At 35.0% G+C, this 25,476-nt stretch overlaps 2 protein-coding genes across 6 annotated transcripts in view; both read left to right on the top strand.

Annotated features, from left to right (window-relative positions):
* LOC143257010 (ceramide phosphoethanolamine synthase-like) overlaps positions 1-25,476 on the top strand; it is a 41,833-nt gene that overhangs the window by 4,771 nt on the left and 11,586 nt on the right. For 3 of the 5 annotated variants that reach the window (XM_076515056.1, XM_076515055.1, XM_076515058.1), the window contains exons 2-4: positions 7,709-8,063; positions 10,023-10,559; positions 24,611-24,733. In XM_076515056.1, the coding sequence (XP_076371171.1) occupies positions 7,815-8,063; positions 10,023-10,559; positions 24,611-24,733 (909 nt within the window). In that variant the 5' untranslated portion in view covers positions 7,709-7,814. Of the gene's footprint in view, positions 1-1,855; positions 2,025-7,708; positions 8,064-10,022; positions 10,560-15,628; positions 15,833-24,610; positions 24,734-25,476 lie in introns of those variants that run through there. The other 2 variants (XM_076515057.1, XM_076515059.1) reach the window with 2 other exon arrangements.
* LOC143257011 (uncharacterized) lies at positions 16,191-17,108 on the top strand. Its single transcript, XM_076515060.1, has one exon. The coding sequence runs from the start codon at positions 16,196-16,198 to the stop codon at positions 16,937-16,939; it is 744 nt and encodes a 247-aa protein (XP_076371175.1). The 5' UTR covers positions 16,191-16,195; the 3' UTR covers positions 16,940-17,108.

The raw sequence follows: 25,476 nt of genomic DNA, 5'->3' as shown, positions 1-25,476 counted from the left end.
CATAAACCATGTCGCTAATAATTTCCTCTTTAGAAGTAACTCATTCTTGTTTATAATTTTAATTGCCTTTAGGTTTGTTTTTCTGCGAGTGTTTTTAGCTTACAACATGTTGATTTGTCTTCTTGAAGAAATTAAATATATATATATATTGTCTTATTTTTACTTTTCTGAACGTAGCGAAACAAAACCGTTATCCTTAACTAGGGATTTGAAGTAGGTAGAATAAATATTATATTTTACTGCAAAGTAGATTAGTGTTTCTGATGCTGGTAATTTTTCTTAACGTAGTGTTACGTTATTCTCACTGCCACCTGGTCTTACAGTGATAAACTATAAATAAAATGTAATATATATATTTTCAATGTGTTTTCACAACTGTAGAAACGTGGCATTGACATAGGTCAGTGTACTCAGTCAGCACGAAAAAACTTATGTCACAATTGTATTAACATGGCAATGAGATAGTGCAGAGTAAGGCACTCAGTAAAAAGAAAACTTATTTCATAACTACATGTATGATAATACAGCAATGACATAGTTCAGTGTTAGCATGCAGAAGAGAGAAAACTTAAAAAGAAATATTGTTTATAAGAGCAATCACAGAACAGAAGCTGACGAGTAAACAATTGTTTTTTAATATATTTATCTCAACAGTTTTTGTTTTGCTCCCTGTTGAAGATTATTTCAGTAATGTCTATGCAATTGGTCTGATATGTTATCGTTAAAAGAGAGTGCAGAAAAAATGTTGTGTTTGGTTAAAGTTTAAACACCAAACGATTTGTAACTTAATTTATATGTGTATATATAACAGTAGGGTTGTAAATTTCACATGAATCATTAAAACTATTAGTCTTGTGTAGTTCTGTGTGGAAGAAATAGAAGTTCACACTGTGGGATTACTTATATAATTGGTCTAAAAACCTAGACAACTGCTTGTATGCAATTATCATATTAAACAACACAATTAAATTCTTGTCTAAACACTTAAACAAGGGCTTGTATGCTGACGGTGAAGCCAGAAAGCTTTATTGATGTTCACTCATGAGTATAATCACTCTGACTCTATTAATATTAGGTTTGAATCGTGCTAAACTCAAACTCATGCCGAGCAGAATGTGTTTTCTTGAAAAAGGATATTTTACAATGCAAATATATATTAATCTCAGTAAAATCGCAAGTCTTATGAAAATATAGCTCACCTAACTTTTTGTCAGTCTAACTTAAACAAAGAAAACTGAATAGTACAGTTACGACAGAAAGTGTTCTTACCCTTACGTCGTGAGTACTTTTTTCCTCATAACTTAAAATGTATCACGCTTAGAATAACGAAAGTACAGTATATTATAAATATTATACTAACACATATCCACATAAATTTTTATGTAAATTGAACGACAAATAAACTGTTTATAAACAAATAACCAAACATAGTAGGAACAGAAAGTGTTCGTACGTCTACTTTAATGGTCAGTTGTGTAGCCTTTCAGGTGAATTACTTGGTGCAATCTCTCCTCATAGCCCTCCATGATCGTTTGACAGTACTCGACTGGTATTTTCTTCCATTCTTCTTTACAGAAGACCTGCAACTCTTGCAAGTGTTTCCGATGACGCTGATGAACCCTGGTCTTCAACTCATGCCAAACGTTTTCAATTGGGTTGAGATCGGGTGACTGCGATGGCCACTCCAGAACGCTTATATGGCTCCTCTGCAACCAGGATTGCACATATTTTAATGTGTGCTTAGGGTAGAATGATGCTCGGAACTTGCAGCATTCTTGATATAAGTGCCTAATATATCAACGTACTCTTCTTTTTTTCATGATTCCGTTGACGCGGTGAATGCTGCCTACACCAGAAGATCTGAAGGAGCCCCATAGCATGATCGAGCCACCTCCGTTTTAACTGTAGAGACGGTGTTCTTTGGAATATTTCGTTCCCTTTTCTTACGGAAAATATTGCAAACATCATTGTGGCCGAAAAGCTCGATTTTAGTCTAGTCTGACCAAAGAATACTCTTCCAATAGGTAAAGGGTTTATCTACATGATATTTCTTGCATACCTCAATCGTGCTTCTAAATGAACAAGCTTTAAATATGGAGTTCTACGAGGATGGCATGCTTTGAACCCAGAAAATTTGTTTTCTTGTAACATGTTCGTAACTGTAGAGGTGCTTACTTTAACCCCAGTTTCCCTTACCCCTTTCTGTATGTCATTACGTGTCAAACAAGGGTTCTTACTAACTTCTCTGAGAACCTTAATCTTGGTTCTCTCTGGAATTTTGGTGGGGCGTCCGAAACGAGGGAGGTTAGCAGTTAATCCTGTGAGCTTAAACTATAGCAATACTGGAAAGAGACACACTAATAATGATAAAATTAGCAGCTTATTAGTAATTACACATTGTTGATCTTATAAAGTACCAACCGCAACAAAGATCTGAAACTCCTAACCATAAAACACGTTTTAAACTTTATTATCTAAAAGAAAAGACATTACTAATAGAGTCAACTTACTCATATTCTTCATATCAACTAATACTTAGTTTCATACAGGATTTTATGGTTAAAATAACATCACAGAGTGTCATTTTCTTTCACTTCTGTAATTCATGGGTGTATCTTTTATTCACATTTTTTGTCATTAGTCACAGTGTTTATTAAAGTGATTAAAATTTTAGCGTAGTGTATTGAAGAGATGGCGGGATGGAGTGTGGGTTTGTCTGATCACAAGGTGCTACGTGGGGCATCAAACATTACTTTCGCTTGTTTGTTTTGAATTTCGCGCAAAACTACACGAGGGCTACTTGCGTTAGCCGTTTCTAATTTAGCAATGTAAGACTAGAGGGAAGGCAGTTAGTAATAACCATCCACCGCCAACTCATGGGCTACTCTTTTACCAACGAATAGTCGGATTGATCGTAACATTATAACGCCCTCACGGCTCAAAGGACGAGCATGTGTGGTGTGATGGGAATTCAAACCCACAACCCTCATATTACAAGTCGCGTGCCTTAATCACCTGGCTACGCTGGACTGTATCGCGTAATCGAGTTTCACACAGTAAAAGGAGTAATGCGAGATAAAGCTGTACCTTTAAATTATAATAGCAGTAATGTTTGACATGACCGAAAAGCAGAAAAATACTTTAATTACGTTTATGTGATTCGAATAAATTGCGTTTTTCGTCTTTATTTTAATTTTGTTATTACGATAAATATTTGCATGGGGGTATTTATCTTTAAACGAAAATAATTAAGTGAAACATTCTAGAGAAAACTTTATTTCGTGTTTTCCTTTTTTTTCATAGCAGTTCAAATTTTTTCTTAGTAAGAAAACATCAGTTGTAATTTATTTTAGTTGATTTTCAAATATTACGTTAAAATATATAAGCCTACAGAGTAAGTATAATTCTTATAAAATACATTGCTGGCCAAAATCTTAAGGCTAATATGCATTTTGCGCTGCTAGACTCAACCACTTATTTGAGTATAGCTTCGAAAGATGAAAATAAGAAAAGGGAAAATAAAAAAAAACCTTTTTTAGCATTTAATAAGGAAAATGTGAACACTATGAAATTAGCCTAAATACTAGCTGGTCAAAAGTTTGAGACCATACTGAAACGTAGCGTTAATCGGTAAACATGTAACGACATTTAGTCATTTCTGTTCATTCAAGCATTAGCGTTGTCAGCATCACCCACTGACATCTCTTGTGTTACATTGGGTAAAAACATGGCACCCAAGTTAAAAAAGTTGACAGAGTTTAAAAGTGGCAGAATTGTCGAGCTGCAAAAGTAAGGTCTCTATCAACGTGCCATCGCTGGTGAGATTGGGCGTAGTAAAACTGGTGTTGCTCATTTCTTAAAGGCCCTGAAGGATGCGGAACGAGAATTTCAAGTGGTCGGTTCAAGAAAATTTCGCCGGCGTTGAGCAGGAGGATTCGACGGATTGTCCGGCAAGACACCAACCGATCGTCGAACCAGATTAAGGCCCTTACGGACGCAGAATGCAGCTCAAAAACAATAAGACGGCATCTACGAGAGAAAAGCTTTAAAAACCGTAAACGTCTTCAAATTCTACGCCTCCTTCCTACACCACGAAACAGCTCGGTTAAACTTTGCTATGAAGCACCAAACTTGGGACGTAGAAAAGTGGACGAAGGTTTTGTTCTCTGATGAGAAAAAAAATAACCTGAATGGTCCACATGACTTCCAACGTTACTGGCACGATAAGGATATGCCACCGGAGACATTTTCTACACGACACAGTGGAGGAGGTTCCATCATGATTTAGGGTGCTTTCTTATCCATGGATGGAACAATAGAGCTTCAGGTTATACAGTGACGTCAAACAGCGACTGGCGACATTGGTATGTTGGAGAGAGCATTCTTATTGACTGAAGGCCCTCGCTTGTGTGGAAATGACTGGATTTTTCAGCAGGACAATGCTTCAATCCATAATACCCGTAGGACAAAGAACTTTTTCATGGCAAATAACATGATTTTTTTGGACCATCCAGCATGTTCGCCCGAATTGAACCCCATTGAAAATGTTTGAGGGTGGATAGCAAGGAAAGTCTATAGAAATTAACGTCAATTTCAAACAATGCATGATCTTCGTGAAGCCATCTTTACCACTTGGAATAACATTCCAGCCAGCCTTCTACAAACGCTTATACCGACCATGTCAAAGCGAATTTTTGAAGCTATTCGCAGAGACTTCTTATTGGGCATTTCTTACCCTGTTTAGGACTTCTTTTTGGTATGGTCTTAAACTTTTGACCAGCTAGTATTTAGGCTAATTTCATAGTGTTTACATTTTCCCTTTTTAATGATAAAAAGTTGTTATTTTTTTTTTATTTTCCCTTTTCTTATTTTCATCTTTCAAAGCTCTACTCAAATAAGTGGTTGAGCCTAACAACGCAAAATGCATATTTTTTCTTTATGTTCATTGGCCTTAATATTTTGGCCAGCAGAGTATATATATATATAATTTAGATGATGTAATTACCTTGTATACACTATCACTACCTTCATTTATGATTCAGTTATCAATTGTATGAATCAGCCTTGTGACATCCACGTATAACATAGTCATGAAATGCTCTCTTGTGTGATTTTGTTGCGAAATATGTACTCAAAGGATTTGGTTGTATGTGTGGTAACAAAAGAACATATGTTATAACGTTTCAACACTTGCAGTAGAAGTCAAAGAACGTTTGCAAGTTACACTGGAACGAGTTTCTTATAAGGAAATAGGATGCATTTGGTCTGTTCATTTATGTCTATTTTTTTCTCTCTCTCTAACTGTTTGCTAGTCTGCCTGTCTTCCTTATCTACCTATCTCTCTTTTTCTATTTTTCTTAAAAACGATACGCTAAATGGTAAAGCATAAGCCTCTCTAAAAGTGTAATTAATCCCGGCATGGCCAGTTGATTAAGGAGCTCGACTCGTAATCTGAGAAACGCGGATTCGAATCCCTGTTACACAAAACATGCTCGCTCTTTCAGCCATGAGGGCGTTATATGTTACGGTAAATCACACTATTCGTTGGTAAAATAGTAGTCCAAGAGTTGGCGGTGGGTGGTGATGACTAGTTGTTTTCCCTCTAGTCTTGCACTGCTAAATTAGGGACGGGTAGCACAGATATCTTTCGTGTAGCTTTGCGCGAAATTTAGAAACAAACAAACAAATGTATAGTTTCTATGTATAGTAGCTGTGCACTCGACCTTTACTGAGGTTAAAACCACGGAGTTCGCTCTGAGTGTTTCGAAAAGAATTATTTTGTTGTTAGATTTTATTTATGCATGTGTTTGACTGTGGGGTCAAATGTTTCTGAACTTCTGACCACTGATATACTACATTCAGTGCCAAATTTTATAAATAGTCATGTTTATAGGCATGCATGGTGTGTTTAGATCTCAAGAATATTTAAAAAAATTACGTTTTTTTACATTGTATTTTACACGCGCAGCATTACTGGAATTAGTTACGGCCGAAATTATTAATAATCGTGAGGGCAGAGAACGGATAAATCACAGCATTTTAATCATTATAAGTTTTGTATTATGTCATATAATATAACTATATTACCACAGTTAAACCACTTAGTTAATTCAATTGCATTATAAATATTTGATTACATCTGGCATGATGGGTTTGACATAATTCACAACAACTTGTGATCAAAGCTAGTTATCTGACATATATCAGAACTAAAATGTATTCAAATGTTTATAATGTAGCTATAATACGTTACGTAACGTTTTAATATATTTATTTAATATATTTTTTATGCTATAGGTTTAAACTGTGATAGGATATTATAAGGTAGGTTAAAACAGTAATACTTTGTATTACAGTAGAGGGTAAAACTATAATACTACCAATTAAAAGATTAAAACTTTGATACTACTTGTGAAAGTGAGATTAAAACCATGACGTTGCTTGTTAAAATGGAGATTAAAACTATAATACTGCTTGTTAAAGTGAAGATTAAAACAAAGATACTGCGTATTAAGGTGGATATTAAAACTACGATACCGTCAATTTTAGAACAGAGTACTATAAATAATTACAGATCGATAACAAGTTTAAACTGAAGAACGAATAGAATCAATTTACGATTTTGTTTTTTCGAAGCAAGTACTTCAACTAAACTTCTGGATTTAGTTTTTATTTAACTGATTTTTTTCCAACGGTTTTTGCCCAATTTCTTGAGTTGAGATTCAGAATCGATGTACAGCCAGTTTGTGACAGAAAGTTTCTATTTCATACTTTAGGAACTTTAAGTATGAAGCATCGTTCTGTATAAATAAAATATTTTTAAAGAAATGAATACTGAAATTGCAAGGGATTTGGACCTGACACTCTGTCGACTCTGATTATATTACATTTTCTGAAATGCTGCAAGTCTCAGTGTTCGCTACGTTTATCTAAAAAGCAAGGACTAGAGTTCAAACTTTCACTTCTTGAGAAGAATTATAGCGTCACAGTGGTGTACCACCATTAACAATTCGCTGGTTTGACTTGGTACTTAATGCATTTTAGGCTTAGCTTTTAAATATCCAACTAATTTTCGGTTGTACATAATATCGAGCTGAGAAAGAAACGTAAATATTAGTGAAGAAAAGATGAAATAGAGGACAAACTTATTCTTTAATTACACACATCTGCTGCAGCATACTAGTTTTGCCAAGTTTATGGTTCATCAGTATTGGTTGGAAAAAAAAACTCTCATGTAATGGTGAACATTATTAAGCTTTTGTTTGGTTTTTGATGTCATTTAAACACCAAAAGTATTTTAGGTTAGTAAAGGACTGACTATTGGTCAAACCAAAGACACGTGGTGGGTTGTCAGTCAGTCAGTAGACACTAAAATGACGTCACATAAGGGACATTTAACGATGCGATTTGTACTCAGTAAAACGTGAGCATGTTTCAAATGACAAGAAGAATTACGCACTCTGTATGCTACAACACAGCATGACATATGAACTTGAAAATAAATAAAATATTTATTTCTTTTATTTTTAATTTTGGTTTATTTACTCTTAAAACAGAACACTTTGAGGGACGCTACGAAAGATCTTCCGTATCTCTTGTAGGGTCTCCGAAAATATCTAGTGTGTATATATATATGTGTGTGTGTGTGGAGGGGTATGTACTTATGCTGTGGTTCGTTTTTTTGTTTATTCTTTCCTGTCCATTCTAGAAAGAAAAGAATTTTGTGATACCTACTGTCACTACGGTCGCACTACTGAACAGTTCAAAGACAAGTAAAGGTCAGTATTACGACTGAGCATTACACTGACGTGGTTATGAACTATCCTGTGCTAAAGCAGAGCTTAGCCTTCACGTGCATATCAGGACTTGTTTTTTATTTCTTGTGGATGGACATAGCGTTGTACCATAATGTCCAGCATATAGCTCCAGTGTTGCCGAACTTCAAATCGAAACACTCAAGCTCTTCGCTTCTTTCACCATTCTCAGGACTCTCTGTCAAGATGATGATGATGGATCCTGTAAATAATTACATCATCACACCAGTAGCTCAGTTGTTCAATTATGTAAGTTGGTTTGAAATTACTTCAAAGAGCCTATACGCAATATTTGTTGTACGAATTGCATTGCGACGCTAGTGGTTTATCTTTCAGGTGTAATTCTTTACTTGTGATCTGTCTTATCAATTATAATGTTTTACTTGTGTTTGATGTGGTCAAAGTGTAGGCTTTAATTGTGGTCTGTCTGATCAAGAATAAGCTTTACTACTATTATAATTAAGTGTAATGCATTACTAGTAATCTAGTCAAGTGTAATGCCTTACAAGTTGTTTATTTGGCGAAGGGTAATATGCTGCAAGTAGTATGGTCAAGTGTAATAGTTTACTATTTAACCTGTCTGGTCAGGAATAATGGTTTATAAGTAGTTTGTGTGGTCAAGTGTAATAGTTTACTCTTTAGTTTGTCTAGAAAAGCTTTTCGTGCTGTAAACGGTGTTTCGAATCAGATAATTAACACCATACTATTACGGTTGTGGCTAGTGTTTGTTACAGTCACAGAACTACTAATAAGAAAAGCTAGGAAATAATTGTTAAATGTTTTTAAAACTGTTACTATTATCTATCAGGAAATTCGCTAGTTGGTTGTCAATTCATATATATATATATACGAACTAGATTATCTACGTATATAGCAAATCAAACATTTAGAGTCCTTTCATAATGATCTTCTTAAACTAATGTTAGTTTTGAGTGTAAGCTGACATCTAGATTCAAGCTACTTAATTATTTTCTAAAAATAAAATTGAAAAAGTATGTGCCAATTTATTATCCGTACGTTAAGTGTAACTGAGGTTCCATCATTCGTTTCTAGTTGTTACTACAACAAACAAACAATAAAATCACAATCAGCACTTCGGTGACCATGGTACGCTATAAAAGTAAGTGTCAAGTCCCATTTATTTGTCTGACAACAACATCTTAAGATTCTGCGGGAGGTGGGGTGTGGTTGACTGCCTTTTCTCTAGTTTATCGCTTCAAAATTATAATTTTGTATAATTATACATAGGGTGGTAAGATATTTAAATTGGCCCGGCATGGCCAGGTGGGTTAAGGCGTTCGACTCGTAATCTGAGGGCCGCGGGTTCGAATCCCAGTCGCACCCAACATGCTCGCCCTTTCAACAGTGGGGGCGTTATTATGTGATGGTCAATCCCACTATTAGTTGGTAAAAGAGTAGCCAAAGAGTTGGCGGTGGGTGGTGATGACTAGATGCCTTCCGTATGGTCTTACACTGCTAAATTAGGGACGGTAGAATTTTTGCGCAAAATTCAAAACAAACAGATATTTAAAAACACGATATATATACAATACACACTCAAACACTGTATAAAACCTAATTTTGTTCTTTCAGTTTACTGTTGTATAGTGTCACTGATGAGGAATAGATTACTCCGAAATCGGTATAGCTTAGTGATAAATGGTGAATGGAATGGTAAACTGGGCATTATGTTTATTTGTAGAATTTTGGTGTTTTAACGTTTTGATATTTAAAAGACAATAATATAGGATATTGTCAATCCATATTCCCAGTACTAAAGTATAGAATATTGTTTCAGTACTTGTAGATAGAAATATTGTTAATTCGGTTATTTTCTTTCCCTACTGAGTTTTGCGCAAAGCCGCACGAGGCCACAGCAGTAACCTATTAAGTTATGGGACATAAAAAACACTTTTACAAACCAATAGTGTGTGTGACTTCACCCCCGAAAGATCAATAAATGGGGAGTTGAACTCTTTTACCCTCAAATTGCGAGTTGAGCGCTTTAACTACCACACCACGGCAGCCTTGTCTCAGAAAACCAGGACCGATATTTTCAAGGAGCGCTAATTTGTGTCAGTTTGTGTTGAATCAAATTTTTATTTTTATAATCGCAGTTTCCTCCACGCGACGTTTTACTGTAATAATGATTATACATCGTTGTTTACTAACGTAAGCTAGTTGCATTTTCTTCCCCTCGTTTTTCAGGTCACGTCTTTCAGTGAGAAGTGCTACGTCGTCACTCCCAACATGATCAGTTTCACAGGTCTCGTGTTTGCTGTTATTGCAGCGAAATGCATAATCTCAGACAATATCATCAGACACCGGATCGCGGTTCTCCTGTTCCAGATCAGAACCTGGTGTGATGCCTTGGATGGTATAATAGCGCGGACTCGAATGGGACTGGTCAAACACGCCTCACTGCGATCAACTTCTGGTTACGTCATAGACGGGTTAGCTGATACACTGGGGTTTACGGCGTTTCTTGTGGGGTGTCTCTACTACTTTCGTCGATGGCCGCCTAATGAAGGTCAGTATCGGGTTCTGTACCCCAAAGAACATGCGGAAAAAAACGGAGGATGCACGACCGGAAACGGAAGCCAAGCAAACATGACTACCAGAAGGATCTTTTTTGTTGTCTTTTGTTTCGGAATGCAGATAACGTTAAGTGCCATCTTGTGGGACCGGTACATACACACTTACTCAGAACTCCTTGAAAGTACCCAGCCCACTGTTGGAAAAGCGGTAAGAACTGAAACACTTCCTAATGAGATAAACAGACACTTTTTTATTAAAACAACCGAATTAGTTTTACAAATTTGATACCAAACAATCAGTTTTAGAAGTTTAACTCCAAACAACCAGTTTTACAAGTTTGACATTAAACAATTAGTTCTTATAACATACTCACTCATTACATAACCAATTTATAACTTATCAGTAACATCTATAAATAAGTATTACATGCTACTACATGTTTGAAATGGACGATTTTTTAAAGTAACGATTTCCTTTAACTATAATCAACGACCTCAGTTGTAAAATGTTTGATTAATTTTAAATAATTTTATTAAAACATTCGAACTGCTGTTTTGCCAGTTTTAATCAAATCATCAACTAATATACTTGATACAGTATGTTATACAATTATTATTTTAAATATATATATATATATATATATATATACACAGAAAAAAAAAAAAAATTATTCGAAAAGAGAAAAGTTCACAATATTTTGATCTATAATAAACCATTGACAGTGTTAACTCAAATTTCTGAGAATAACTAGTTCACCATTTTGTTCGGCCCAAATGTTTCTAATGTAATCTGTGACTTCAATCTATTAATGAAATTATAGAATATTTTCTCTTTAATTATTTAAGATACAAATTTGTTTGTTTTTAATTAAGCACAAAGCTGCACAATGAACTATCTAAAAGTAGGTAAAGGCAATGCTATAGATATAATGAACACAAATGAATACATTCAAAAAATGAACATCTTATTAGATACAAACAAATTTAAACTAATAAACACAAATTCAACAAAAACACACAAAACCCAATTAAAGGAAATACTACTACAAATGAAAAAAAAACTAGCTTAGAAAATCTTCATTCTTACCTACACAGGACCGACGCACGCACACCACAACTATACGGCAACCTCAAGCCTCACAAACCCGATTGTCCACAACGACCCATAATGTCAACCTATGAATCAACCTCAGTAAATATATAATGTGGGCATTTTCTAAATATGTAACTTCAGCAAAGACGCTTTTAACTTTAAATATATTCTTAATCACCTAAATCATAAAGCCTTAATGGCCAGTTTTGATGTAATCTCTCTCTTCACAGAAGTCCCTACAACTAAAGCCTACAAGATAGCGTTAGAACTTTATATTCAAGACTCCAATCCACTAATACACATCCCCAGCAACAAATTACAACCCTTATAGAATTCACTACTACCAAAACTAACCTTATGTTCAGTGACCAAAACTACCTACAAATAAAGGGCTTTAGTATGGGGAATCTCGTGTCATCAGTTCTAGCCAACATTTTTATAACACAGATTGAATCTCAAGTGATCGATTCAGCCTTACACCCACCACTAGACTGGTACAGATATGTTGGCGATACATCCACCACTAGACTGGTACAGATATGTTGGCGATACAACTGCTGGATTCACATTTACAGAACACACGCATAGTTTTATTCAACCACGTTTACTCCATATACCAAAACATTAAGCTCACCTGTGAATAGGAAAAAACAAAACTATCAAAATAGCATGTCTCAATCTCAAGATCACAAGAACCGACACACATTTCAAAACAAAAATCAAAGAAAAATCCCCCATACTGGTCTATACATTCCCTGAGACTCAGCACGTGAAACAAAACAAACATTCAACGTGTCAAGAAACCAAATAAACACAGCCACAAAACCGTGCTCACTTGATAAAATTAACGATGAAATCAACAAAATAAAAGAACACTTCATTAACATCAACAAATTTACACAAAAAACATTGGAAAAAATTATACACACACACACCTAGACCAACAACAACAAATCGCAAAACACAAAAAACTACAAAACCTTATACTGCTGCATATAATACGTTCCCGGCATCAGCGAAAAAATAGCCAACATTTGGATAAAACTTATAACAAAACACCAAATTTCAGTAAACACCAAATTTATTCAAAAAACAGGTACAAAACTAAAGTCCATACTGTATAAAAACTACACTGACAAACATAACACCAACATAATTTATAAGATACAATGCAACAACTGTCACGACTTCTATATTGAAGAAACAAGCAGAAAAATGGAAACTAGACTGAACGAACACAAAAAGAAACACCCTCACATGTTTTTGAACATTGCAATTCAAATAAACACAACATACCCACAGAAAACACCTAGATACTAAGTGGAGAAACAAATATAAACAAACGCAAAATGAAAGAAGCCCTACTTTTATACAACTAAAACAAAAATTAAATCGGTATATAGGAATATATTCTTCAATGTAGTATAATTAATATAACTTATCCAATATTTTATACCTATTCTAATTAATAGCCCAGCAAATAACTGTAACGCCCCCTACAATCCCATACCCGTTTCCACTCTCGTCCCTAAGATGACCTAAGAAGGTCAAAACATTGTTCTCTGCGATATTTTGGTAAAAATGTTAATATTCATACCAGCCGTCTTAAAATACATTTTTACTTCAAGTATGTTTCTCGTGTGGTATGGGCTAGCGTTTGTAAAAACACGAATCTCTACTAATAAAACAGACTGTTTGTGTGTGTCAGTGCCACTTCGGACGCATACTAATGGAATTTTGAAGATGTACGCGTGATTATTAATATATACAATCCTATGATTCTTAAGCCATATATTTCACTATTATTGTCTGTTGAATAAGATTAAATTATGGTTTCTCTCTAATATAAATATTTATATGATCGGTAAAAGATGACAGAATAAGTATCCGATGATAACTTAAATTTGATATTTATCGTAAGTAACTATTTTTCTTTTTTAAATTATAAATAATATTTTATATCACTAGCGTAAATAAGAAAACACTTACTGAAACTTTTCGTCTTATATCTGTCTTACAAGTTAAAGTTGAAGTTAAAACCGACCCATAAACTATTTAAAATATGGACTTTTTTTACCCTTTGTCAACCGCCTTTATAATATTCCCGTATGGCTCGGCATGACCAAGCGTGTTAAGGCGTGCGACTAGTAATCTGAGGGTCGCAGGTTCGCATCCCCATTGCGCCAAACATGCTCGCCCTTTCAGCCGTGGGGGCGTTATAATGTGACAGTCAATCCCACTATTCGTTGGTAAAAGAGTAGCTCAAGAGTTGACGGTGGGTGGTGATGACTAGCTGCTTTCCCTTTAGTCTTACACTGCTAAATTAGGGACGCCTAGCACAGATAGCCCTCGAGTATCTTTGTGCAAATTTCAAAACAACAACAATATTCCCGCTGAAAACAAGTTTCCTGAGCAACTTTCATAAAACAAATTATAATTTATGCTGTTAAAGGTTTTTCAAGATCTAAGTTTACAATAGCTGACCGTTCGTTATTTTGATTTGTGAGGTTTATCCTATCACCCATAAACACGTATGTTATCATGTATACATCGATCTGGAACATAGTGAGACTAGCTCCCAAGGATAAATTGACTCATAACAGGTTTGATTCTATTTAATAAGACTTTCGGAAACACTTTATAATTAGTATATACAAGTGATATTGGTCGCCAAATTTTTAATTTTGTCCAATGTGTTATTTGTGCTCCATTTTTCATAATTCTAAATAATTCACATGTCTATAGAGATTCATCAAAAACCTATAGCAGAGAAATACTGATCTTAAGCCAAAATTTGACTAACTACTCAAACGTTATGCAATCAATTCCAACGAACTTTTCTTAGTGGTTGGCAAGTAGCAATTATTTCTATGAACTTTAACTAAACATTTATAGACTATTTTACAGTTTTTGATAACCTCTGTGAGCCCTCAAAGAAAGAATTGTTAATTTCATTGATGGTTTTTTCTGAATATAATCTTTTATAAAAATCAATAATTGTAGCATTTGTTTTATTTAAATTCCGAGTTGCTCTACCATTTTTATTTTTCAAAGCTATTAATACAGCTGTGGTAGGTGTTGTCCTATTGTAAAAAAGTAAGATATATGAGGTATAAATTTCTTTAAGTCTTTAGATTCGTTCATAAATTTCGCAGTGTTTGGCTCAATTTACACAAAGTTGTTTCAAAGCTTTTTCTATATATCGTCTGTCTGTGATAATTGTAATAACTTTATTTCAAAATGTTCTATCTGTTCTATCTTCCACTTCTTTTTTAAGTCATTTTTTTAAATAGATGAATATGCGCTTTGAAATACTCCTACCACAATTTCATGTGTTTAAATTTTCCTCATTTTGACATTACTGAAAATCAGTTATAATTTGGTCAATTTCACTTACATATTTGGTATTTTCCAACAATTTATTATTAAAACGTCAATAGAGGTTTTGCGTGTGACGTCACTCTTGACCTAGTTACTGCTGACCGCCATGATGGGTGGCACGCTCAGCGTGTTTATATTCCAACACAAGGGTGATTCATAGTCAAAAGTGCGCGATGGTACACTCGTGTTGTGCATTTAACTGTTCAAATCGACATGGACAGGTAGAAAATGTGTCATACTACAGATTTCCTAGAGATCCCGACCGAAGAAGACGATGGATTGCAGCTGGCAATAGGAAAAACTGGACACCCACAGATCACACCAGACTTTGTAGTAAACATTTTATGTTAGGTATGTATAATTCATCTATAGCCAGGCTGAATAAATTGAAACTTACATGCATGATATATGTATAGCAGAACACACTGCAGCACCAGTCAAAGAAATTTTTTGCACACTTTTCTTTTACTTTTAAATAACTGAATAGTAAATTTACTGAAGGAACAATATCATTCATGATGAATAGGTTATATAGCCATTTGTACATTAAGACAAAATGTTAATATCTCTTAAAGGACCAATTTAAGTGATTCATCAGAAAACCACAACTGGCACAAGATTAAAAAGTGTGCAAATAATTACTTTGTTGGCTGTACATTCAGTTGTTAAACAATGTTCAGCATATTCAGTTATACCTATATATATTCAGTTAAAAGTGTACAGTGTATCTGTTATATATATAAATATTATCTGATGATGCCTGTAGATGTATATCTTAACTAAATTATTGTACTCTGTTTCAGGGACGAAGAGTGATGATCCCCTATCACCTGACTATGTACCTTCCATATTTCATTTTACACGTTCTCCCCTGAAGAGAAGGAAAGCTGCTGAATTGTGTAAATATGAAAACAGGAAAGAAGTGACCAAAAGGAGAAAAGAACAACAAAAGAGACATGAAGCTGCTGCTGGGCTGCTTGACCTTGCTTTCATAGAATTTGCTGGCACTGCTGCCACTGATAGCAGCTGTACTGATTCTGCTGATGAACTTGAAGCTACATGTGATAATTTTGACTTGTGTACATCACAATATACAACTGAGACATGTATGCAGACGGAAATATCATTCACAGACGTAGTTAGACTTGAATCTGAATGCCAACAGTTGCGGAATGAAGTCCTCCACTATAAAAGTATAGCAAAAGCGAACTGTTTCGAAGATGCTACTTTTGCAAATGACGACGAGAAGGTCAAATACTGTACAGGTCTGCCGTCATATGCAGTGATGATGATCATATTCAACCAAATTTACAGATATTTCCGAGATACACAGTCAGTCTCTAAATTTCAAAAAAATCATATTGACACTCATGAGACTGCGATTGGATGTGCCACTGCAGCTCTTAGGATACATATTTGGATTGCACATCTCAACAGTATCACGCATATTTCAGGAGGTCATAAATGTCATGAATATTCGACTGGTACTAACATTTGTTTTCTGGCCTGAGAGAGAGGAACTAAGAATGACGTTGCCCGCGTCTTTTCGTGAGAAGTTTTCAAAGTGTGCCTGCATCATTGATTGTTTCGAAATATTCATACAGCGGCCGTCAGACCTCCAGGCACGAGCAGACACCTATTCAAGTTACAAGTCCCATAATACTGTCAAATACCTCATAGGTATTGCTCCGCAAGGAGTTATAATTTTTATCTCAAAGGGATGGGGAGGACGAACAAGTGATGTCCATCTTACCGAAAACTGTAGGTTTTTAGCCAATATAATTCCTGGTGATGTTATACTGGCAGACCGTGGGTTCACTATATCTGAATCTGTTGCTTTCTGTAATGCAGAACTTAAAATACCAGCATTTACAAAAGGAAAACAACAGCTTAGTGCACTGGATGTTGAAACTTCACGTGTCCTTGCTTCTACGAGAATACATGTTGAGAGGGTGATCGGCATGGTACGCCAAAAGTATTCTATGCTTGAAAATACTATTCCAATTACGCTGTTACAAACTGATCAAAGCTGTAATTTAACAACATTAGACAAAATACTAAGAGTGGCATGTGCTCTAACAAACATCTCTCCATCTGTTGTGCCATTTGATTGACATTGTCCTATATATATTTATTGTACATAAGACACACCTTCATTTTGTTTACATTTCAGTATTCATTCATGGGTGCTTGTTTAAGAGTTACACTTCTGCCTAGTTTAAAACTACCTTGTTAAAAAAACTGTACTTCTGGAAATCTTAAATAATACATAATGTATGCTAGAAATTCATATCTTAAATTTTATTTTGCCTGCAAACATGTATATGTGAAGCATCATAAACAGCATGAATATCTACATATTGCACTCTGTCTAATTATTTTTATCCATTAATAATATTTCATATCCTTGGCTAAAAAGGGTGAATATAAATTATAATGTGTAGTGACAGCACATTGAGATAAAATACACTGTACTGGTATATAACATCCATGCTAAAGAGGTGAAATTCTAAAAAAAATATTGATTATTTGTATAAGGCAGAATATGAACAGTTGGGTTAGCTGGCACCCTTTCACGTAACATGAACAGTGAACAATTTAAAATTTACACAAAAGCCAATAACAAAATAGTGACAACCTGATATGATTATTGTTTCTTTTTACTGAGGTTTTTGCAATCTAAGCAGGTCCATTTCTTTGGTTGTCTCTGCAGCCCGACACATTCCATATGGAAATGCACAACTTTGCAGCCCATGTTGCTGCACCGTAGTGTTATTGTATCAGTTCTGCTTGTACGGCAGTAGCTCAACAGCTGATCATCAGCTTGTTCTGATGGCTTTGTGAATTTCTGCCCCACGAGCTCAGGCAGAACACACAGTCTAAAGAATGTCTCCAGTTCTCCTACCATTCTATTTATGAAGTCAGTGTCCAGCATAATCCTTTCAACATGGAGAGACTGTTGGTCATCTGTCCACACAACAAAATCACAATAGTTCACACCAGTTAGAAGCATCTGCCCCTGAACCTGGTAATAATAGGCATGGTTTTTCTTCAGCGAGAGTTTGTCACCAATCCTTTCCAGGCAAAAGTGTCCATCTTCTGCAGCTTCATCCAGTGACTTGCCTCGTTTGCAGTGTGGGTATTTTATTTCAAGTACACCCTTCCTAAACAAAGGCATTCAACCAGACCATCAGGTGTCGCACCTAGGTAAGGGTATTGCGGGATAACGTGTAGCCCACTGTCTACTACCTTTAGTTGCTGGTGCTGTGTCCTTCTCACTTGTACATACAATGATCGAGCATGTTCTTCATGCTTACATCCCCATCCTGTTGCCTTGGTTGAACATTTGGTGGCGTGGGGGTAACAGATTTGTTTCAAAAGTGACTTAGAAGGGTTGGCGACACTGGTACGACAAGCAGCTTTAAATTTTGAGGCTGTTATTCTACCAGCACGATGATCGTACCATAGCCTACTTTTCCATTGCTGTCTGGTCAGCTTCTCAAGAGCTGTTGCTTCCTCAACACTAATCGTCAGTGAAGTAAAAATGTCATCACACACCTGGTTTAGCTCTTTCACTGATATTGGATTATGTCTGCGCAGCAGTGTCAATGGTTGTGGCAATGGCACTGATACTGCAGCAGGCACATAGTGTCTTGCATAGTCCTTAGTCAATGAGAGGAAGCCAGACTTCACTCCAGTGTTCTGAATTGCAAGGTAGCATGCCTTTACTTCTTCCTCAGTCATTGGGGGGCATACATTTTTCCTCATACCTGGCCTTTTCAGCACCTGTCAGGTGTGCTACAAGTGGCAGCGGCAGCCATTTACATGTGAATAGTAGTGAATACAGCAGTTGTTAACTCGTTCAGTCATGCGGGACACTTGCCACCCAATATGGCGGTATGTTTACAAACCTCGTTGTGGTCACGTGACACTAATAGGTTCGCGCAAAACCTCTTACCCTTCTTATTGCTTCCCAAAACCTTTGTTCATCGTACGACTACACCTGTATGATCAGATATTAACCTATTTACATGCAACAGTTTGAAATTTTCTTCAATATAGTATAATTAATATAGCTTATCCAATATGGTTTTTACAATAATGCCTTGTCTTTATCCAGTCCAGGTATATTATTTCTTTTGGGATAAAGGTATCGAAAAACATCAAAAAATCAAACTGATTTAACAATTTCTTTAATCTATTATCTATATCAAATCTATATTCTCCCGAAGGTATACAATCTAGTCCTGTATTTAATATTACACTAAAATCTTCAGGTAAACATACCAAATCATTGTTTTGTATTTCATTCAACTGTTTTCCAAATAATTTAAATACCCATGTGCTTTTTTTTGTCACACTGTGGTACATTAATTTTTTATAATGCCATAATTTCTGCATTATGACACATAATATCGTTTTTAACCACTAGGTATTTCATATCTATAGAACAACCTCTAACATTTTATATAACAATAGGCACCATAAAGTAAACAGAAATGGGAGAAAATAAACGGAAAACTTATAATGCAAATTTAACACTAGTAACAAACATCTTAGATTAAGTTTGTAAATTTTTCACTTAAAATTGTAAATAAATAATATAATATTTTCCTTCTATTTACACTATTCTGATCTTTTTTTTACTAACAATATTTAATCTCGGTTTTTTTATTTAATGTACCAGACTTGTTATGTTGTCTCTGTACTTCGGAGCCAATTTTAAATTGTTTAGACGATCCCTTAACTTTATTTTCAAAATTTACAAATCTTGATATTGAAAATGATCCTTCAAAAACCTCATCGCTATTCTCTATATCAAGATATTCTAATCATCGTTTTCATTTTGTTTTAAATCATTACACTGAATTGTTTGAACATCGCTATTATGTTCTAACTTGTCACCCGCTGGTACAGCGATAAGTCTACGGATTTACAACGCTAAAATCAGGGGTTCTATTTCCCTCGGTAGACTCAGCAGATAGCCCGATGTGGCTTTGCTATAAAAAACACACGCACATGTTTTAAATTAATTTGTGAAAGAGGTTCAATTAACAAACATTTTGTTCATCAGACTACCGTTTCCTATAAATCACTCATAACAATTACTGTTTTACGATTTACTTGGTCTGTGTAGTTTCTCGCCTCTTTAGCAACAGTTCGTTGTTCTTTTACATCAATTAACTCTGTTTGGTTGACTTGTTCTGATTGAACTTTTATTGTTTTATCCACTACCTTATCTTTTTTCGGACACTTTAGTTGGTTCTGTACTATCTTTTCATAAGATATTTTTAACAACTACTTGTTCACTGTCTTCTTCCTGACAATCCTGTATTTATACCTGCAGTCTCTAAAGAATCCTAAATCAATATGGCGCTGTTTGTTTTTTAATTTCGCGCAAAGCTACTCGAGGGCTATCTGCACTAGCTGTCCCTAATTTAGCAGTGTAAGACTAGAGGAAAGGCAGCTAATCATCACCGCTGACCGCCGACTCTTGGACTAATATTTTACCAATGAATAGTGAGATTGACCTTAACATTATAACGCCCAGACGGCTGAAAGGGCGAGCATGTTTGGAGCGACTGGAATTCGAACCTGCAACCCTCAGATTATGAGTCGAACGCCTTAACCCACCTGGGGGTTATCAATTCTATTGTTATCATATTGTTTAACTTTAGATCTTCTTGCGTCATGTCTTTATAATTTAACGTAACAGTTTCTGGTTCTTGAAGATGCTTTAACTGAATGCAATATTTTTGAGATGTTCATACGCTTTAGAATTGAAATATTACATCGACAAACTTTTGTAAAATGTATAACGAAAACCATCTGAAGAATAACTTAAGTGGCTTGGGATTTTTGAAAACTAATTATCTTCAATAAGTTCAATTTAAACTTGTTGTTTAAAACTTTTGATAATTTTCGTGATATTAAAAAATTGTTGGTTTAATTTTAAAATGCTGTTACTTAATATCCACATCTGTTTCAATTAGCTCCATCACTCATTAACAGTCTCGTAAATATAACCTGAAACCCATTAAATACTGATGAAGCTAACGTCACATGTTCGGTGTAAAACTTAAAATTTTAATATCCTCAAATAAGTCGTCTTGTAAAATTTATTTTGTTGTAAGAATTACGATGTCATCTTCTCCTGTAAGAAAATTTTCTCTGTCAGCTTCTTGTGTTTGTGAAGTTCCATTTGACGTGCCATTGTCTTGCTTTTCTACCACACTTGAACATAGATTAATAAACCAGGAGAGTCCAGACATTATACTTTCATCAGTGCACGTTAAAATATCCACCTTTCAGTACACCTAGGGTCCTTACGGACTCCGCATATATTTAATGATAGTAACATTGAAGCTATGGTTTAGATGTTGAAAAGTTAGCTTACTGGCTTCTCATAGCATTGTATAGATAAACTGTAAGAAAGACTGAGTACCATAAGTATATAATATCTGATTTATTATTACAAAATATGACATTCACTTGTATCCATTTTCTCATATTTAGATAAAATATCGCCATCATTGACATATATTTCGATAATATAAGGCCACTTCTTCTCTGACTGACATCTCACAATTAAACCTAATAAAGCACTGAATGAAGAAACAGATTTCTTGAATATGTAAAGAAAAAATAACATCACCAAATTGTACAAAAATGTGCTTGAAATCAAACGGACCCAAGGGAGTCGAACTAACCAAACTTTGTTTCAGAGTTAAACTAATGCCAAATTTTGGACAACATGCAAGCAAAACTTATTCTGAGTGAACATAAAGTGTTTCTCATATCTTTTACCGGTCATTTTACAAAAACTCGTCACAACGTACACTGGGTGTGTAGTGATCAGCGCAGACGTGGTTTCCACATGCTGTAAAGGTTTGATGAACTTTCCTATTCGCGATTCTTGGGCAAAGGTAACATTGTTTTTTTTTTTTTGTTGCTGGAACATCTTGACCAGCGTGCTGTCTTGTGTCCAGCAATCCTTGACCTACAAAGGCAGATTCGACGCCTTTCAGCATTGCTTAGGGATTCTGGAGACGTCTCTGAAATAGATTGTGCGCATTACTTCACTACAGGAGAGATCTAAGTACGTAATCACTGTTTATCACAATGAATAACCTCTGTGAGTCCATACATACAAGGCCTGATGAAGACACAGAGCTCCAAATCTGTATATTACTTGGGGTCAGTGCGAACCCCATGCAACATTTTATTCACAAAAATTATTCGACTGCAAAACATTGAAAGTTTTACTATTTTTGTGTCAGTGGATGATAATGTGACAATTACGTAAAATGAAATAAAAATATAACTGGATAATGAAGAAAATATTAAAATATATTTATCGTCGGAGTCCATATGGACCCAAGGTTTACTGATGAAGGTTAGTTAATCACGTAAGTTTGGTTTGTTTATTTCTTGAATTTACGCGCAAAGCTATTCAAGGACTATTTGGGCTAGATAAACCAGAGGAAAGGCGGCTAGTTAACATTATTCACCGTCAATATTTATCTTACTTTTTGCTAATGAATTGTGGGATTGGTAGTTGCATTATAAAACGCTTCCTTGGCCAAACAGGCGAGTATAATCAGGGACAAGTTATGATCCCGTGGTCCACAGATTGAGACTTTAGTTCACTGGCTATTAGTCCACACCAAGCCTAAATTATGCAAATTATACGAATATATTACTAATGCGATCCAGGCATGGCCACGTGGTTAGGGCGCTCGACTCTTTCTCTCTCTCTCTCGGGTTTTGGGTATCATACATACCCTGGAGGGTCAGATGCTCTTCGACCACTCCCTTCTTCCTTTACTTGTATAGACATGCAAACTTGTCAATGAAAAACTCTTAAAATATATTTATTGTCGTGGTCCATATGGACCCCAGGTGTACTGATGAAGGTCAGTTAAGCACGTAAATTTGGTTTGTTTGTGGTGTTCCATTCATATATATTTCAGGCTGTAGTTTTTTTTTGTATTTTGTAAGCTTTGTAAATAAGACAAGATGTGTTTTGCTGTATTTATTTTTATTCTATATTTTTGATAGTATTCACTTATTCTATTTAGTTGTGGTTGTATATTGTGGCTGCTATTGTTGGTGTTGTAACACATTTCCAGATTGCCACATCATCAACAAACTGTGAGGAGAATACATGATTAGGATTCTTAAATGGCATATTGTTTACATACATGATGAAGAGTAGAGGGCTAACCACCCCTCCCTGAGGGACCTCAGCTTCTGGAATAAACTACTCAGAAAAGGTTTTCTCTATATTTACTCTACATTTTCTATTTTTCAAAAAGTTAGATAACCACGCTGTAGTCCCATTTCATTCATATGGAACCGTAGACCATTGTGCCCGTACAGTGTCAAATGCTTTCTCAACATAAAAAAAAGCAGGCAACAGTGTACTTTTTATTAAAGCTATTTATTATCGTTTCAGTTAATTTGATTAAGTGGTCAATTGTTTGTCTAAATTTTCTGAATTCATTTTGTTCTTTTGGTAATTTTGATGTTATCTCTTAGAATATGGAGAGTCTGTTACTGATTATTCTTTCAAGAATTTTGCCTACACAGCTGGTCAGGCTGATTGGTTGGTAGCTATTAGGTTTATTTGCTGGCTTTCCTTCCTTATGAAACATTCATATATTAGTATGCGTCCAAGAAACTGTTATGTATTTTTAGGATAGCGATAAGTTAAAAAGTGCCTTTAGGTGGTTAAACAATTTCGAAGTGCCCTTTTCTTAGGAGGGTGGCTTGTATCTCATCATCACCCGAAAACTTGTCTTTTGTGTTTTTATTGCTTCAAGAAGTTCATGTATGGATATTTCTTTCGTTAGGATCGTGTCTTCGTAGTTTGTTATGTACCTTGTATTTGTCTCAGATATACTTGTTGGAAAAATTGGTTGAAATTGCTCTTTATTGTTTAGTATACAATTTGTGACGTTGTTGTAAAAATAAGCATTTATATCTGGATCAGTATCTTGGACTACTTTTTTACCAATGAATAATGGGATTGACCTTCACATTATAACGCCCTCACGGCTGAAAGGGCGAGGATGTTTGGTGCAACTCGGATTACGAGTGGAACGCCTTAACACACTTGGCCATGCCGAGCCCGGCAATTTTATGAAGGCTTAAATTTAAATAATTGCATATTTTGTGAGACAGCGAATTCTATTTTTTATTAGTTGTGGTTTAATTTATCGTTCATTTATTATTATTATTTAGGTTATCTATGAATGTTAAGTAATTTTGAAACACTAACTCATCTTCTAGATGATGTCGTTTATTTGTTGTAAATATGTATTATAAAATTGACATCAGCTCCCCTAGCAATGATGCACAGATATTATTAATGTAGCAAAAGGTTATGCAAATTTATGATTACATGAGATGAACCCTTGAGACATAAGCAGTAAATAAATGCCTTGTTTTAAGCTTCATAAACTGAGTCATGAGATAATTAGTGAATTATTTCTATTCATTACGTAATATTGTTATTAATGTCGAAAAGTGATTATGAAATTTTGTTTTCTTTTATGAATTCGGTTTTTTTTTTCCTCTGGCTCATTTTCTTATTTAATTATTAATATTGATATCTATGTTTAATTGTTCATTAACATTAGTATTAAATCTTGATCAGCTATGTGTTTATTAGAAGTTTACTTGAAATGTTGTTATAGCTTAATAAATATTCTTCAGTCGAACCCTAATTACATGTTATTTTAGACCGTTACAATTTTTTTTCATTTGTTTTTCTACTGTAGATGGCGCAAAATGAACTGTTGAAGTCTGCATTCAACTGGATCATCATGTGGTTCTGGAGAGTTTCTAACGCTCATTGTTTGATTCAATTTTTATTAGTTGCAATAGTAATCGACAAAATGTGGGTGAGTAAAACTGTTCATATTTTCTACTGTTAGTCAGAATTAGCGGTAACAGTAATTTTTTTTTTTTTTAATGGAACTTAACTGTCTTTGATATAGCCTACTCTAACATATCAACGGAGATCTAGGACTAATTACCTGCACAAAATACCCGAAACCTCTAGTACAAACTGCAAAAAAGAGAATATCTTCAGTTATATCTGTGAATTTAAAGGACAACAGATACTACTTTTGCAAATATAGGCATTGCATAAGGAAACGTTTTTCAAAAGGTTTAGCTTTTTACATGTATAAGCAATTAAATCTATCTACTTTGCTTGAGCCAATTACATGAAAACAAATTCATTCTACGAGAACATGAAGTATGCACATTTGTTAAACGCAAACTTGCTCGGTGACTTATCTGAATTGTGTTCACCATAAAGATAGTATCCCCAATTTTTAGCTTAACGCTGGACAAACGGGAGAAGAGCTCCAAAGATTTCTTTATCCAGCTTATGTTTAGTTGTTTCTGAATTTCTTGCAAAGTTACACAAGGGTTATATGTTCTAACTGTCCCTAATTTAGCAGTGTAAGACTGGAGGGAAAACAGTTAGTCGTCACCAGCCAACGCTTGGGCTACTCTTTTACCAATAAATAGTAGGATTGAACGCACATTAAAACGCTCACGCGGCTTAAAGGGCGAGCAACTTTGGTATGACGAGGATTTGAGCTCGCGACCCTCGGATTACGAGTCGAGCATCTTA

Source organism: Tachypleus tridentatus, chromosome 7, assembly GCF_004210375.1.
Source record: "Tachypleus tridentatus isolate NWPU-2018 chromosome 7, ASM421037v1, whole genome shotgun sequence".
Classification (NCBI taxonomy): domain Eukaryota; kingdom Metazoa; phylum Arthropoda; class Merostomata; order Xiphosura; family Limulidae; genus Tachypleus; species Tachypleus tridentatus.
This window is presented reverse-complemented; position numbering and strand designations above follow the sequence as displayed.